The 18,069-nt window shown below is 36.3% G+C and overlaps 1 protein-coding gene across 1 annotated transcript in view; it reads left to right on the plus strand.

The window, feature by feature from the left end:
- Positions 1 to 18,069, plus strand: part of DENND1B (DENN domain containing 1B) — a 219,192-nt gene that overhangs the window by 149,400 nt on the left and 51,723 nt on the right. The window contains exon 13 of the mRNA XM_081323441.1: positions 11,671 to 11,796. Coding sequence (XP_081179567.1) covers positions 11,671 to 11,796 — 126 coding nt within the window. The remainder of the gene's footprint in view (positions 1 to 11,670; positions 11,797 to 18,069) is intronic.

Raw genomic sequence — 18,069 nt, forward strand, 5'->3', positions numbered from 1 at the left:
TAAATTCTACAGAGGTTGGCCAGGGAAGATGAAATTGCAACCAAGGCATAAATTTATCTGTTCTGATTGTACTGTATGTTACTATGGAATATTTGCTTTTATTGTCTCTAGCATATTTTTTTGAAAATCTGCTGTTGCACCATAAGAGATTGGTGGGGGCAGGGGGTACAGGACATTGTTTTTATTTCAGAGCAGAAAAGACAAGTTAGCTGAGGAAGAATCTTCATGAGTTTAAGTGTTTTTTTAAAAAAAAAACTGGTAACTGATTTGTGAATGTACAAGCTCTTTTGTAGCACTCATTCTATGTTAGCAACAGCCTTTCAGCATTCCAAATATATCTACCATCTTCAATTACCTTTGCCATAAGATATACATAATATCTTAATTAATAACATATAATGTTGGCTAATTCTGTGGTATTAGGAGGGATGATTTCCATTTTAGACAAATATTATTAGGTATTTTTGATTATTGATGCCATTTCTTTCTCTAGGAGCAAGGCAGAGTCCATAAATGAACTCCTCCTTTTGAAAGAATGTGATCCCGTGAAGAACGTCAGTCCAAACATCCTTTGGACATAAGCCCATGTTTTCATAATACTGCTTTTCTTTGGTTATCTATATCTGCTTTTCCCAAAAATCTTTCAAGTTTGGTATCCCATTGTAAACACAATTACTTTTTTCTAGATAAACAGATGATGGGTGCTGAAATATCCAAGGTCAAAAGACCTGGTTGTTTTCTATTTAATAACCAAACTCTGTACAGAGTGTTAAAATACACATTTAAACAGTAGTAAAGGAGGGGTGGGGATTTATTGGAAGTTTTCTGTCATTATTTCTTGTCAGTACTATCTGATAATCACTATTTAAGTAGTATTGATTTCTTATTATGGTTATATACTAGAATTTTTTTAAAAAGTTATTTAGTGCATTATAAGGGTAATAGTTAAATTATTTAATTTAAGAATATATTTATTAGTTGAGTTGTACTGATATTCCAAACAAATTTGTGTTGTCATAAAAAAGAGAAGCCTTTTTAATTGATTGGAATTACAATCTTTCTTCTGTATGATTATCTGAGGAAATGAAGTTAGATTTGTTATAGCTTCTAAATATCAATATCAGTACTATGCTGTATATATAATATATATTATTTCTGTGCTGGCAACTTCTCCACCTGTCCCCATGTTTCAGTTTCTTTTCTATCTCCTTTTTCCCAGCTTGAGGTTTTATTAGTTTTCTGTGTCATATAAATAATACAATTTGTTTAGTATGCAAATATATTTTTAGTCCTCTGTTGCTAATCTATATTCTTTTTCCTTCAAAGATGTATAATGCAATTGGAAATAGTCAAATTATCAAAAGCCTATTACTCTTGAAGAGGTAATAGTTCCAGTACATATATTGAATCCTTTGTATTTTCTGAAAAATATTTGTGACCTCTATGATTCCTGTACAAGAGAAGCAGTCATATTTAACACTCTATTAAATTTATCATATTTCATTTATTTAAATATCTACATGTTAGCTTCCAGGGCGTAGCTATTTAAACATTGTATTTTACAAAATTGACATTCCAGAAAACAAGTTTAAAAAACAGCTTTGTTGGTACTGCAATCAGTTTCAAATCTTCATTGCCAGACATACATCACCAAGATTCTCTGCCAGTAACTGCTTTTTTGAACTCTCATTGTTTATCTTGTGCCATCAATAATAGTTACCCTGCCTTCTGTCAATCTCTTTTGCAGTTGTTTTCAATTTTTTCCAAACAGCAAAGTCTTCTCCAATGATTCTGTCCTTGGCATTTTGTGTTTTGTTATTAGTGTTTCTAATGAGCAATCTGGTTCACTTTACCTGATTTCTATTCTTCTTGTAGTCCAAAGTATTTTCAGCAGTTTATTAACTACACCATATTTCATAGGCATTATTTTTTCTTCATTCTACTTTCTGATGATTCAGTTTTATCAGGCATATATTATAGCTTAGAAAACTGTGTACTGACCTCTTTTACCGGTCTACTATAGAGAGCGTCCTCTCGTATGGTATTGTGGTTTGGTATGCTGGTCTGACAGCCACGGATAGGAAAGTATTACAGAGGGTAGTGAGCACAGCACAAGACATTGTGGGCTGTTCCCTGACACCACTGGATGACAGACATCGCCAGGGCTCGTTGCCTTGGAAGAGTGAGGAAGATTCTCAGGGATGACTCACACCCTGGACGGTATCTCTTTACTCTCCTACCATCCGGTAGAAGATATAGGAATATAGCCAGCCATACCAACAGGCTGAAAAATAGCTTTTATCCGTGGGCTGTTAGGCTTTTAAATGGGACATAATCTTATGCAGAATTGACTTGGGAGGCTGGTGTGTTGTGTAGTTGGTTCACATAGTGTGGTGGGATGGAGGGTTTGTTGTCACTGTGTGTTGGGGGGAGAGAGCACGGGGGGAGGCTCAGCTAATCTCAATGTACACATGTTGTACTTTGACAATAAAGGTTTATTATTACTTGTATATTTAATTTAATTTAATTTAATTTAATTTAATTTAATTTAATTTATTATCATTTCTATACCGCCCTTCTCCCGAAGGACTCAGGGCGGTGTACAGGGCAAGAATAAAACACAGAAATTTACAAAAATTAAAAGATAATTAAATGCATGCCCGATTAAAATACAATTGATACATAGTAAAAACCCCAATAAGAATGATAAAAAACCCCACCAATCCCCCCTCAGGCCAGGCCGGCTTGCTCGAACAAGTATGTTTTCAGATCGCGGCGAAAGGAGCGCAGATCGGGCGCCGTCCGGAGCTCAACCGGTAACTGGTTCCATAGCTCCGGGGCGCCCACAGAGAAGGATCTCCCCCTGGGGGCCACCAGACGGCATTCTCTGACCGGTGGCACCCTGAGGAGGCCCTCTCTGTGGGAACGCACAGGGCGCAGGGAGCTTGATGCCGGCTGCAGATGTTCCCTGAGGTACTCCGGCCCCATGCCATGGAGGGCTTTGAACACCATTACTAGCACCTTGAATCTCACCCGGAAGACAACTGGCAACCAATGCAGCTCACGGAGCAGAGGTGTCACGTGGGAGTATCGGGAAACTCCCAACACAACTCTCGCGGCTGCATTCTGTACCAGTTGGAGCCTCCGGGTGGTCCTCAAGGGAAGCCCCATGTAGAGAGCGTTGCAGTAGTCTAGACGAGAGGTCACGAGCGTGTGAGTGACCGTGCATAAATCATCCCGGCTTAGATAGGGCCGCAACTGGCGCACCAGGCGAACCTATGAGGTCTTTGCTTCCTACTAAATATTTAAGCCCAGGAGAATAAAGTTTCTTACTATTTCAATATCGTCACTGTTTACCTGCTTTGGGATGGTTTTGCTATTGATATAATCTTGCATTTCTTTCTTTTACCTTCATTATTGTTTTCAGAGACCCAAGTGGTATTTTCAATTTAACTTTTTATTTTCAATTTAAATATTTTTATTAAATATTTCTCCCAGTGATTTTAATTTCAGTTTCTGTTTCTTCTATTCCAGCATCTGCAAGATATGCTCTGCATGTAAATTAAACATTTGGTGGTAATACATATCTTTCACACTTTCTTTTCCAAGTTTTTAACATAATTAGGGTGGTTCATATTAAACTCTGTTCATTCCTGGGCATCATGCATATTTTTTAATAGGGAGTACACTCTTACTTTAAAGACTATTGACAATTTATTGTGCTTTGGACATCAAAAGCCAAATTAAAAATAAGCATTAGTTTGGTATTGCCGTGCTAACATCCATTATTCATTAGATGTTAGCAATATGGCCTTGAGTGACTGCCTCTTCTAAATTCAGCTTGTACTTCTAGCAATTCTTGTTTCACATATTGTTGAAATCTTGATTGCAAAACCTAGAATATTTTGATGTTAGCTGTGAGATAAGTGCAATTGTTCCTTTGTGTAAGAATTCCTGCATACTACTTTTTGTGATATTAGAATATAAATTAGTCTTTTCAATTCTTGGATATTGTTACAATTTTTAATATTTATTTATGAACTTCCAGTGAAGGTTTAATGTCATCATCATATAAATTTTTAAACAGATCTCTCACAGCTTATCAACTTCAGCATTTTGTTGTTGCAGTACTTTCCAGGGCCATTTCAGTGTCTAGGACAATGGTCCCCAACCTTTGCAGCTTGGTGGCTCAGCTTGGTGGGAGAAGAGGGCAACCAGGTCACATGAGTGTCAGGCCAATTGCGCAAGTTGAGCTGTGTCAAGTGTGCACGCTGGCCCACCGCTTGTGTGAGTTGACCTTTATGTGCACTGGCCCGATGCTCATGCAGCCCAGTTGTGAACAGGCCATGGCCCAGCAGAGTGCTTTGGTCCAGAGGTTGGGGATCCCTGGTCTAGGATGTCTGGTTTAGTTTATACATATCATTGGTTTTAGGATACTTTTTTTGGTACAGTTCTTCTGTGCAGTCATCCCACCTCTCTTTTTATACATGTTCCTCAGTTGACTTTTGTCTTTTTGTGCTCTTTTCATAAAAGTTAATTTTCTTTAATAAATGTTCTGCTCTTTCTATTCAGTTGTTATCCTCATTATGTTTTTCATTATAAACCAGGCTTACATATAATAACATTAGGTCTAAAACAAATCCAGATTACGTCATAAATACTTTAAGGTATGAGGCTACCACTGATGGAAGCTACTGCATTCCTGCAAGTATGGATTCTGTGATGCCAGTTACATGATTCAGATAACCAGGTCCTGAATAACTTTAAGATACTTTCTGTCACTTGAAATGGAGACTGTATATGAACAGACACTGAATGAAATATCGTGTTATATGCTTCAACATATTGGTACCATAAGCATTTTAGCAGATTAATTTTCCAAACAAAATTTCCATTGATAACTCTTTTCCAAATCACATTAGGAGTACCTAGGGCGGCCTTTGTGCAGCTTTTTTCCTAACCCTAACCCCTTTATAAAAATGCAAAAAAAAATCACAACAACTCATTTCTAACCTACACAGTCCATATTTTACTTTATAACAACAGAAGAACAATAAACTGACAGGTGAGCTGTGGCATGTAAAAAAATTTCCACTGAGAGGTTGCACATTACACAGTTCATACACATAAAGGTAAAGGTTCCCCCGCACATGCGTGCTAGTCGTTTTCGACTCTAGGGGCCGGTGCTCATCTCCGTTTCAAAGCCGAAGAGCCAGCGCTTGTCCGAGGACGTCTCCGTGGTCATGTGGCCAGCATGACTAGACGCCAAAGGTGCACAGAACGCTGTTACCTTCCCACCATAGTGGTCCCTGTTTTTCTACTTGCATTTTTACGTGCTTTCGAACTGCTAGGTTGGCAGAAGCTGGGACGAGTAACAGGCGCTCACTCTGCTACGCGGCACTCGGCATTCGACCTGCCAAACTGCCGACCTTCTGATCGACAAGCTCAGCGTCCAACCCACTGAGCCACCCCGTCCCTTCATACACATACTGTAGTTCAAAAAAATGAAGATTTTTAAAGATCATGATGTTTTGCAGAACCTCTGGCAACTCATGGTAACCTGAGGTTCTGTGGAAATTGAGTTGAGAAGGGCTACTCTTGGTAATGGCAAAATAAAAAAAGTTGAAGCCAACATGATTATCCTAATTTCATCTTTACATCTTAATTGTATCCTTAAACAGAACACCTGAATAACAATGTGTCGAACAATACTGTCCTGAAAGCAGAATATTTAAAAACCTCAAGTGAAGATACAGTGTTCTAAGATGCTGGTAGATAGAAGAAAACCATATCTTCAATCTTCTGAAAAAAGATTGAAGATTGTTGGTTTCAGACAGTAATTATTTATTAAATATTATTTAATCTTTCATGCACAGTGCCTAGAAGTCTAAAGGTATATTCTCAGAATATTACATATAATGCCTTTGTGATATTTTTATTATAATTAACTTTCAAACAGACTTACAATTTAAATCCCAGCATAAAAAGATAATTAAAGTAAAAGCTAATGAACATGAAATTCTCATTAAATTCAGGTCAGACTAATGCATAAAATCTTTTTTAAAAAGGAAAAAACAGACTCTTCTCTCAAAGTAAACTTTTTTGACAAACCCTTTCTGTAGAGAGAATTTATTAAATAGAAAAGCAACTTCTGGAATTAATAATTCATGTGTCATAGTGATCCTCAAATACTCAACAGAAAACCTCAAATCACCTTGTAGTTTGGGACAGGCAATCATTGGAATGGTCTTCAGATATCCAGGTTGCACTACAATATAGATTTTAGAATAGACAAGCAAAAAAAGTGAGATTTTTAATCTGAAATTAAATGATTAGTACAATTCATTCAGAACTAGAGTAATGGATCCTTCACACCTTTCAGAGCATCACTTCTGTATTCTAGAACTTGGATCATTTTTGAATGTATTTCAAAAGCATACTGGTGCAGGATGAGCTGCACTTCTGCCCCAGTGATCAGGTTGTTGAGATTCTAATAGTGCTAAGTAAGTGGAAGTGTATTAATATCAAACAACTAGCTCATAGTTTAGAGTGAAATATACTAATCAATAGTCACCAAAGGGAAAAGGAGAGACAGGGCAGTAGAATACATTGGTATTTTTAAAATCAAAAAGAAAACGTTTACCATTTCTCAAAACGTTCTCTAAATTATTTAATAACTTGAATTATTTACATTGCTCCAAAATATATGTCTATGTGTATTAATTAATTAATTAATTTTAAATGTCTATGTAACACCCCATTTAAAAGGAATGTCTTTAGTAAGGTGATTACAGGTAATCCTCTACTTAAAACCACAATTGAGCCCAACATTTCTGTTGCTAAGCAAGGCAGTTATTAAGTGAGTCATGTTCCATTTTATGATCTTTTTGCCATATTTAAGCAAATCCTTGTAATTCTTAAGTGAATCATGTGGTCATTAAGCAAATCTACCATTTGGTTGTCAGAAGTCAGCTTGGAAGATTGCAAATGGTGATCACATCACCTCAGGATAATGCATCTGTCATGAATACATGTCACTCAACAAGCACCTGAATTTTAATCATGTGACCATGAGGATACTGCAACGGTTGTAAATGTGAGAACTGGTCATAAGTCACTTTTTTCACTGCCATTGTAACTTTGAACAGTCACTTTCATTAACATTAGTATCAGCGAGTCTAGCCACAGAAAGCGCATTTTCTAGGCATAGTGTGGAGTTGGGGTTCTATTGTGATGGCAGATCCTCCTTGTATTCATTTAAATGTTTACAGGCATGGTTGATCTAATGAATAGAAAAAGTTCCATTGTACTGCTCTCTACTTCGTGTTTTAACTTTCTTGCCCTCCTGTTAAAAGGAAGAAGTATACCTGATAATACATGGGTTACCTACAAATATTGAATAGCCGCATTCCTTGTAATATTGGGAGATTGAAGATTAATTTCAGTGCTCCATTCTATTTACATTTAGTAAATTGGTTATTGATTCAGTACTTTTAACCTTTCAGTATAATGTCAGATTTGACAAGTTCCAATATTGTGTGTGTGTGTGTGTGTGTGTGTGTGTGTGTGTGTGTGTGTACACGTTCACATGTATTCCCTTTTGTTTATTTAGGGCAGTACCTCCTAGTTGTAATAATAATAATAATAATAGTAATAATAATAATATAAAGTTGGAAGGGACCTTGGAGGTCATCTAGTCCAACCCCCTGCTCAGGCAGGAAACCCTATACCATTTGAGGCAAATGGCTGTCCAGTCTCTTCTTAAAAACTTCCAGTGTTGGAGCATTCACCACTTCTGGGGGCAGGTTGTTCCACTGGTTAATTGTTCTAACTGTCAGGAAGTTTCTCCTTAGTTCTAGGTTGCTTCTCTCCTTGACTAGTTTCCATCCGTTGCTTCTTGTCCTGCTTTCAGGTGCTTTGGAGAATAGCTTGACTCCCTCTTCTTTGTGGTAGCCCCTGAGATATTGGAACACTGCTATCATGTCACCCCTCACCCTTCTCTTCATTAAACTACACATACCCAATTCCAGCAACCGTTCCCTATATGTTTTAGCCTCCAGCCCCCTAATCATCTTGGTTGCTCTTCTCTGTACCCTTTCTAGAGTCTCGACATCTTTTTTACATCGTGGTGACCAAAACTGGATGCAGTATTCCAGGTGTGGCCTTACCAAAGCATTGTAAAGTGGTATTAGTACTTCACTTGATCTTGATTCTGTCCCTCTGTTAATGCAGCTTAGCACTGTGTTGGCTTTTTTGGCAGCTGCAGCACACTGCTGGCTCATATTGAAGTGATTGTCTACTAAGACTCCGAGATCCCTCTTACAGTTACTACTATTGAGCAAGGTACCACCTATACTATACCTGTGCATTTGATTTTTCCTGCCTAAATGTAGAACCTTACTTTTTTCACCATTGAATTTCATTTTGTTAGATAGTGCCTAGTGTTCGAGTCTGTCCAGATCCTTCTGTATCTTAAGCCTATCTTCTGGAGTATTGGCTATTCCTGCCAGCTTGGTGTCGTCTGCAAATTTGATGAGTTCCCCATCTATCCCCTCATCCAAATCGTTAATGAAAATATTGAAGAGCACTGGGCCCAGAACAGAGCCCTGGGGCACCCCACTACACACTTCCTTCCATGTAGATGCGGTTCCATTGAGGACCACACGCTGAGTACGGCCTGTCAGCCAGCTACGAATCCATCTGGTGGTAATGCTATCTAACCCACATTTTTCTATCTTATCAAGTAGTAGGTTGTGATCTACTTTATCAAATGCCTTACTGAAGTCCAAGTAAATTATATCTACAGCGTTCCTCTGGTCCACTAATTTTGTCACTTGGTCAAAGAATGTAATAAGATTTGTCTGGCATGATCTGTTTTTGACAAACCCATGTTGACTTTTAGTGATGACTTTGTTTGCATCAAGGTGTTCGCTGATTTGTTGTTTGATTATCTTTTCCAGAATCTTCCGAGGTATTGAGGTCAGGCTGATAGGTCTGTAGTTTCCAGGATCTATTTTTTTCCCTTTTTTGAAGATGGGAACTACATCAGCTCTCTTCCAGTCCTCTGGTAGTTCCCCAGTGCTCCAGGATCTTTGAAAAATATAGTTCAGTGGTTCTGAGATCACGTCTGCCAGTTCCTTGAGAACCTTGGGGTGTAATCCATCTGGTCCTGGTGATTTGAACTCGTCTAGGCTGGACAGGTGCTCACTTACCATTTTCTTGTCTCACTAATTCCAAAAGTTGGTGCACTTTTTCCAGTTTACCAGCATCACCAGTGTACTTTTTCCTTATGCTACAAGACAAAGAGCAATGAGAACCCAATACAAGAGCAACTGATGCAATCTTAGAGTTAGTATGTGCAATATCTTTTCAATAGCAGCAAACTGTCTCTTAGGTTTAAACGAATTGAAATGTTTTTCACACCTCCGCTATGCATTAGTCTTCCTTGAGGTTAATTTAAAACACTGTTAATCTGAGAAAAAACAGCAGATAGCATGATAGTGTTCATTTGTACCATTTTTTTATTGGAGGGAAGACTTGTTGAATTCAGTGAATCTTATATCTTAAAAATGCTTAAGATTATTTCTTTTGCTTTTACATTGTTCCAATAATTACGTTACAGAAACAGCTAAATGATTTTCTAAAATTTACACAGTTTCCCTCTCCATTATGTACAATTGCTGTTGGTTTGATACTTTGCTTCCTTCTTTAAAGGACTATATATGGTACATAACTGTATATATATATATATTATTAATATATTGAGTGATTCAATTACTTCACAAACGTCTAATGCAATATTTTTTTTAAAAAAAATTGGGATTTGTTTGGATGGGTGTGGTTAAACTTATATGAATATTGGTATAGGTTTTCCATGTCTAAATCAGACTCTAAACTTTTATCTGAATCCATGGTGCTTGAATTTAAATGGAAAAGATCACAACTATAGGGAGAGGACCTATAAGGTGAAGGCCTTTTTGCATAACTTATGAACATAACAACTCAGTAATTCTTTTCCAAAAGTATAGTTATAATTAGACCCAATGGGGGTCTCTGTCTTTGATCATATCACAGTAACTGTGACTTTACATTGGAAAATGTCACTATTGTGAAGGTTTATCACCTGTAGAGCTAGTCTTTTCTCTGATGCCATGTTCAGCTCTCATTAGCATTATTCAGTTTCATTGTTAATTAGACTGATGCTTCAATTACAATAATCATTGTCAAGAATAATCATGGCTGCTTATTTGAAGAAAAAAGAATATTCACTGTTCCTGATTTTTTTAAAATTAATATTTTAGTAATGCCTTTTGATTTTCATAGATATATACTATACTAGCTGTGATGAGATATTTTGCATAATCTGCACTCGGTGATATTTGCAACCTGTGTACTTGTCTCCAAAATAAGAATCATTAATTCATTATTAACTCTAATACAGTTCGTCTGTAAAAGCAGAAATGCTCTGGTTCTCAGAATTATTGGCAGAATATTTTCTGCAGTTGTGGAGCTCTTCTACAGTTGCCATAGTTTTTATCTAGATACTATTGATCAAGGACCTCACGTAAGCTTCATGTCTGAGAATTTTAATTTTAATTTTAACTGGGTTTTTTATTTGTTCAGGGATTGATATAATTTTTTAATTGTTTTTAACTTTTGCATTTTTCGTTTTAATCACCCTGTAAACCGCCCTGAGTCCTTCGGGAAAGGGCGGTATATAAATATAATAAAATAAATAAATAAATATATATATACGTGGAATCTATTGTATTATATGCTAATTGACTGGAAAAAATACATACAAAAGGAATGGGCAGTGTTCTGGGGATCAAGAGCCATATTAAGTGTTTTGTTATTAAGCATATGGATATTTATACATTCATTAATTCATTAATTTTAGTCTGTCTTCCATTCATACTTTACCTAAACATTCCAAATCAGTGCCTCAGCTTTCGCTTTATCCATCGCATCCTTTCTTCTTTTCCCAACTTTCTGATAAATCCCTTGAAAAGCAGGTTATATTTTTAAATATACTATGGACATTTATAATATACACATAGGCTATATAACATTAGTTCCGACACCGAGCTTGCTCAGAGATAGATACAACTCATAAGCTGCAGTATGGTGATTTTATAAAAGCATTGCCATTACCATTTAGTTGAACCATTTCTGGTTCTGATAAATTACAGCATTAGTGAAATCTCTTCTGGCAGGAGAAAAAAAACACATGGTTGTGAGTTTGGTAGCACAGAATAAGTGGGGTTACACTAAGAGATAAGCTAAATTTAAAAAGTTTCTGTAACTCAACTGAAAGATATCTGTTCGTCTTTATCCGAGACACCAAGCACATATGATGGTGGCAAGAAATCTACAGAAGAAGAATCTCTTAAACCACTTACTGTAAAATAATTAAAGCTTATTTATGTCAAGAGGCCTTGGAAAAAAGAGAGCATAAACCAATTTGCATTAGCACTTACCAGCATCCCCTGCTTTCATTTCAATTAACAGATCAGCAGGTGTGTTTTGCAGTTAAAAAGATAAGCTATCAAGGAAGGGCACGATTTTTTGGCTGACCTGCAGACACCATAGCTTGCCTGCTGATTGGGTTTGTACCTCCCTTTACCAATTTCTGAAGTGTCAAATTAACTGCTCTTCTCTGTCATGCAGGTCTCGGCCCTGAAAAATCAACTGAAGAAGCAGTCCACAGCTACTGGTGATGGAGTAGCCAGGGCGTTCCTTAGAGCTCAGGTGGCCTTGTTTGGTTCCTACAGAGATGCACTAAGATACAAACCTGTAAGCTAACTTTTATCATTCAGGGATCTATTTTTAATTCTAAAGAATGTTTAAACATTTGAATTTTATTTATCACGATGCAGTTAGAAAACTTGTTTGAGCCATGTTATTTTTGGAAAGCAATATACAGTGATCAGATGAAGAAAATTATTATTTAATTTTAATTATATCATGGCTTTATTATTTTTATAAATGACTCAAATAAATGACTCCAGAGTATTAGCTATGTTTGCCAACTTGAGTCATTTATAAATGATCCTCCTCCTATTTTCCTCACAACAACCCTGTGTGATATGTTGGGCTGAGAGTGTCTGGCCCAAAATCACCCAGCAGGCTTTCATGCCTAAGGCCAAACTAGAAGTTGTGGTCTTCTGGTTTCTAGCTTGGTGCCTTAATTGCTAAACCAGACTGGCTCTAAAAACACAAAATGCTTAATTTGCTCTTCATTTGTCTCACTTCTAATGTTAGTGGGTAAATCACTTGAAGAATGGAGAGTACAGCTGTCAGATTTTGGTTCTCAGGTTGGAGCAATGATGTTCATGTAGTCAGAATTATGTTGGAATAAGCTAGATGTAATTCCTAATACATATAATTCATTCATGGTGCTTTTTAAAGTTGAATCTGTTATAATATTGTTACTTCATAATTTAACATTTTCATTCATGAATCTCCATGCTGAAGAGATGGGACATGTGCGTTATTTCTGTTTTTAAACAGAAAACAAGATATGTCAACAAAATATTGCTTCTTGCAAAACCGGTAGTTGCCTTTTCTCAAAGAATGGAATCAATTGGTTTCATTCTGGGCATAAAATTGCTATTCCATTATCCTGTTTCTAGTAGACCTCAGTTGTCATCTTTAGACACAGCTTGAGACAGTATTTATTAAGATCCTAGATATTTTATATATATAAAATATAAAATATAAAATATAAAATATATATATATATATATAATATAAAATATAAAAAAGAGGAACAAACAGCCACTACCACATGCTTCTCCCAGAAGAAGGAAGCTGAAGCCACCAGCCTGAGGATGACGGATGGGATTCCGTCGAAACGTTGCTCCTACACCTTCAATTCTACGCGGGGAAAAACCCGAATGACCAAAGATCCACATACAAACACCCGCGAAAACCTCAGAAAACATATATATGTATGTATGTATGTATATGTATATGTATATATATGTATATGTGTATATATATATGTATATGTGTATATATATATATATGTATATGTATGTGTATATACACACACACACACACACACACACACACACACACAGTGCTTTTTTTGTAAAAGAAAAAGGTGCTGGAACTCACATGTGTCATACAACCCGCCTTGCCTACCCTACAAGGTTCCATCCAAAAAAGGTGCCGGAACTCCGTTCTGAGCGTTCTATGAGAAAAAAAGCCCTGTATATATATATATGGAAATGCTTGCATGTCTGTGTATATATCTTTTCTTCAGATTGTTTATTTAACTCATTGGCTAAGACAGTTTTTTTCAACTTTGGCACCTTTAAGGTAACTAAGCAGTTCATTTGAGTCCTCTGTCTACTTCAGCATATTATTTCAGCATGCATTTGATTTTATGCCCGGTACACTGTCCCAAATGATTCTTTGCCTTTGCTGATTTAAAGGGTTAATATTCCATTTTTATGCTTTCTGTCAGCCCAGAAGCCCCCGAGCTTCACCTATGGCAGGAAATAAATGGCATTTGTGCTTTTAGAGCTGATGGGAGAGTAAAAATAATCATTAGAAGTAATCTAATACAGATTATACGTATTGATAAACAATAAATTCAGTTTAATTTCAGTTTCCTTTGAGTTTGATTTTTAACAAGAGTCATGGCTGTAATACCTGATCTAGTCCCAAAAGATATCCCTTGCTTTTTTCCATAATTTGGGTATTCCAGATTTTTTTTTGATAAAAATTTCTGAAGAATTCAAATCTTGCACACATTTTTACTGCTTTTTGGGATCCTAATAAATTTGTTACCAACCTATAGACTTTTTAAATGGATCAGGTTGACCGTAATTAAGATTTAGCAGAATCTAGTTTAATTATATCTAGTTCAGATAATGGGTATGTAGTAGATGGGATGATTAATCAAAATATACTTTGTAGAAATGAACATCTAAAAACTGAAGTATTTTATTAATAAATATTACTACTTGATAAGATAGAAAAATGTGGGTTAGATAGCATCACCACCAGATGGATTCGTAGCTGGCTGACAGGCCGTACTCAGTGTGTGGTCCTCAATGGAACTGCATCTACATGGAAGGAAGTGTGTAGTGGGGTGCCCCAGGGCTCTGTTCTGGGCCCAGTGCTCTTCAACATCTTCATCAACGATTTGGATGAGGGGATAGATGGGGAACTCATCAAATTTGCGGATGACACCAAGCTGGCAGGAATAGCCAATACTCCAGAAAATAGGCTTAAGATACAGGAGGATCTGGACAGATTCGAACACTGGGCACTATCTAACAAAATGAAATTCAATGGTGAAAAAAGTAAGGTTCTGCATTTAGGCAGGAAAAATCAAATGCACAGGTATAGTATAGGTGGTACCTTGCTCAATAGTAGTAACTGTGAGAGGGATCTCGGAGTCCTAGTGGACAATCACTTAAATATGAGCCAGCAGTGTGCTGCAGCTGCCAAAAAAGTCAACACAGTGCTAGGCTGTATTAACAGAGGAATAGAATCAAGATCACGTGAAGTACTAATACCACTTTACAATGCCTTGGTAAGGCCACACCTGGAATACTGCATCCAGTTTTGGTCACCACGATGTAAAAAAGATGTCGAGACTCTAGAAAGAGTACAGAGAAGAGCAACAAAGATGATTGGGGGACTAGAGGCTAAAACATATAGGGAACGGTTGCTGGAATTGGGTATGTGTAGTTTAATGAAGAGAAGGGTGAGGGGTGACATGATAGCAGTGTTCCAATATCTCAGGGGCCACCACAAAGAAGAGGGAGTCAAGCTATTCTCCAAAGCACCTGAAAGCAGGACAAGAAGCAATGGATGAAAACTAGTCAAGGAGAGAAGCAACCTAGAACTAAGGAGAAACTTCCTGACAGTTAGAACAATTAATCAGTGGAACAACCTGCCTCCAGAAGTGGTGAATGCTCCAACACTGGAAGTTTTTAAGAAGAGACTGGACAGCCATTTGTCCGAAATGGTATAGGGTTTCCTGCCTTAGCAGGGGGTTGGACTAGATGACCTCCAAGGTCCCTTCCAACTTCTTCTTCTTCTTCTTCTTCTTCTTCTTCTTCTTCTTCTTCTTATTATTATTATTATTATTATTATTATTATTATTATTATTATTATTATTATTATCATCATCATCATCATCATCATCATCATTATCATTATCATTATTATTATTATTATTATTATTATTACCTACCTGAATATTTGTATTTTTTGGCTGAATAAGTATTGCATAGTCCCTCTAGTTTTCATTGAAAATATATATTCACTTTTTATGCAGGAGTCTGTGTAGTATGTGGGGGTTTTTTTTGAGATTAGTTTTCCTCATCTACACAAAAATGATTGTATTTTAAATGTATGTTAATTATGTACATTACAAATATATTTCCAATGTATATAGCCTTTTACACACCTTACAAAACATGCAGCCTTTTGAGCTTGGTTGTTAACGTTTCTAAAGGCTTTTTAAGATTTCTTAACCCAGTTTCTTCTAACCTAAAGATGTAGATGATCCCTTCTTGCATCATATCCTTGGACATTAATACTATAGGACATTAAACAAATGAAACAGAAGATGGTACTCTTTTTCGTTTGAAATTTCTCCAATTTTTCAAACTATAATTGCCAAGTCTTAGTATTATTTAAACAAAGCTCTTGTTGTATTTTTTTTTCAAGTTAAGTGGTGGGTGGTTTTCACCCTTGTAAAGGTCCAGTATCTTTTTATGGCTTTATCTTTTTCTTGGCTAGGTTTCTGAAATGCTGCCAAATTTTTTAAAGTGAAGTATAAATCAAGTTAGTTGTTTATGTTCTTTATAATCTTTTAATGATATGGTTTTTGAGAAAGGTGATTTGTTTAGTGTATTACAGTATTTTTCTTCTTCCTGCTTTATCATGAAGAATTACACATTTATCGCACATAATTTTTCCCTTTCCAAAATACTTCATGTAAGCAAGTGGGTTTTAACTGCTCTTGTTTTCTTGATAAGTTTTGTACATAATAAATGTGGGCATACTTTTGCCATCATTTTTCGTCCACTAACTTTGACCTCAAGACCAGGACTGTCATGAATAGGATTGGAATAACTCATTAAAGCAGAGACTCTAAAAATGGGAAGTGTGATATATATTCTCCGATTATTGCCTTACTGGAAGATTCTCAGAGGACACCTCTTTTCCTTCCCTATCTTCTGTGACTGGCAGAAAATCTTCCTAGTCAGACAGAGGCTTTCACTATCCTGGGATTAAATTTCTGTTAAAACTTATCCTTGTGGCAAAGGAACTGTTATCTTTTTAAAGCAAAGATGTCTACTGAGCCCAGCTTTGCTTTTGCTTTTAGTATAATTATAGGCATTAGGTTATTTTATGCTCAGGATAATGATTTATTCTGAGCTCGTGTGTCAAGAGTTATTTACAATTATATTAAGCAGCTAGTTTAAAATGTGGATGGAGCTTAAAAGGAATGTATCATGCTGTGCCCACTAGCTCATGAAAAGAAGATGGGGATGTTCAGAAGTCTGTAATAACTGTTATCAAGAGGACAGTTATATTGTCTGGCCAAAAAGAGGAAAATCAATCCGATATTAAAAATATTAGCAGTCAGCTCTTCAGTGCAGGATCCTTAATAGACCTTGATCAAAAATATACTTTGGAAGTATGTTGGAAATGTTGGTGTTCTGAAGAACCATGAAGATCTATTTTCCCAGGCCTTGGCTAAGATAGTTGGAGCCCCCTCCATTGGATATTTTGGGGTATCTTCTTGGATTCAGATAGAAGACAAATTGCTGTCTAACAGTACTGGGGATAAAATAAACTGTGCCTCCAAGAGCTCTGCAACTTCCCTTGCTCAAGTAATTTCAAATGACTTTTAGTTCTATATTTGAGATCTTAGACATGTTCAAACTGCCAGCCCACGGGCCGGATGCGTCACATGAAAGCCGCGCCCACTCCATTGCCGGCAATAGAGAACAAGCTCCGATACGTCACATGATGTCATGTGACGTCGCAAGTTTGACATATCTGTGTTAGAGGAAAAGGAAAGAACTCTTTGAAAAGGGAAACTTTAAATCTTTGATGTGATTACATTGAAAAGTAATAGAGTGGTGATTTCCTGTTGGTCATTTTTCTAAAAAAGATTATTAATATTTATAGGAGATGATCATGATATGTGTCAGAAACACCAGCAAGTGTACATACTGTGTACAGACTGTGGGGTTGTTAATTTAACTGGGTTTTAGATTTACTCTTGGGGCTTGAATTTAATTTAATTTTTTTAATTGTTTTTAATTTTTTGTATTCATGGTTTTAACTACCCTGTAAACCGCCCTGAGTCCTACGGGAATAGGGCGGTATATAAATCCAATAAAATAAATAAATAAATAAATAAATAAATAAATAAATAAATAAATAAATACATACATACATACATACATACATACATACATACATACATACATACATACTTGGACCTTTTCCATCAGGGTGTAGGAAGGACACAGTGTGGAAGACCCTTACAGTAGCACTTCTTCTTTTTCATGTACTGTAGTGCCGAAAAATATAGACTAAAAATCAGTCTATGTAACAAGTCAAATGTGTTTGGGAAAAGTTCATTGAGAAATTATTTGGTGGTTACAGTTCGACAAATTGTTATTATGTTAGTAGTATGCAAATGTTTTCCATACATAATCTGGCTTCTTTCTTGGAGATGTCTATGGGGACACAAGAAAGGAGAACAGTAATCTTTAAACATAGGACTTTATGAAAGTGCCTAACATGTAACATCTTTGAATTACTTTTAAATGTTTAAGTTACAGCTGGTTTTAATCTCCTCCTCTCAAACAGATCTCCACATAGAGTCAGTGAATTATTTGAATTTCTGAGAAATTGAAGTACTATAGTTCCCAACAATGGAAGGTTAATGGGATTTAGAGGAGGTAGTAGGTATACACTAGTAACTAGCCTGTTTCAAAGTAATTCAAAGAAGCTTCTGTTAAAATAGCCTTTTTCATTTCTTAAATTTATTCATGTTGTCTCTTAATTTCCCCTCCAATC

Source organism: Vipera berus (assembly GCF_964194415.1).
Source record: "Vipera berus genome assembly, chromosome: 3".
NCBI lineage: Eukaryota > Metazoa > Chordata > Lepidosauria > Squamata > Viperidae > Vipera > Vipera berus.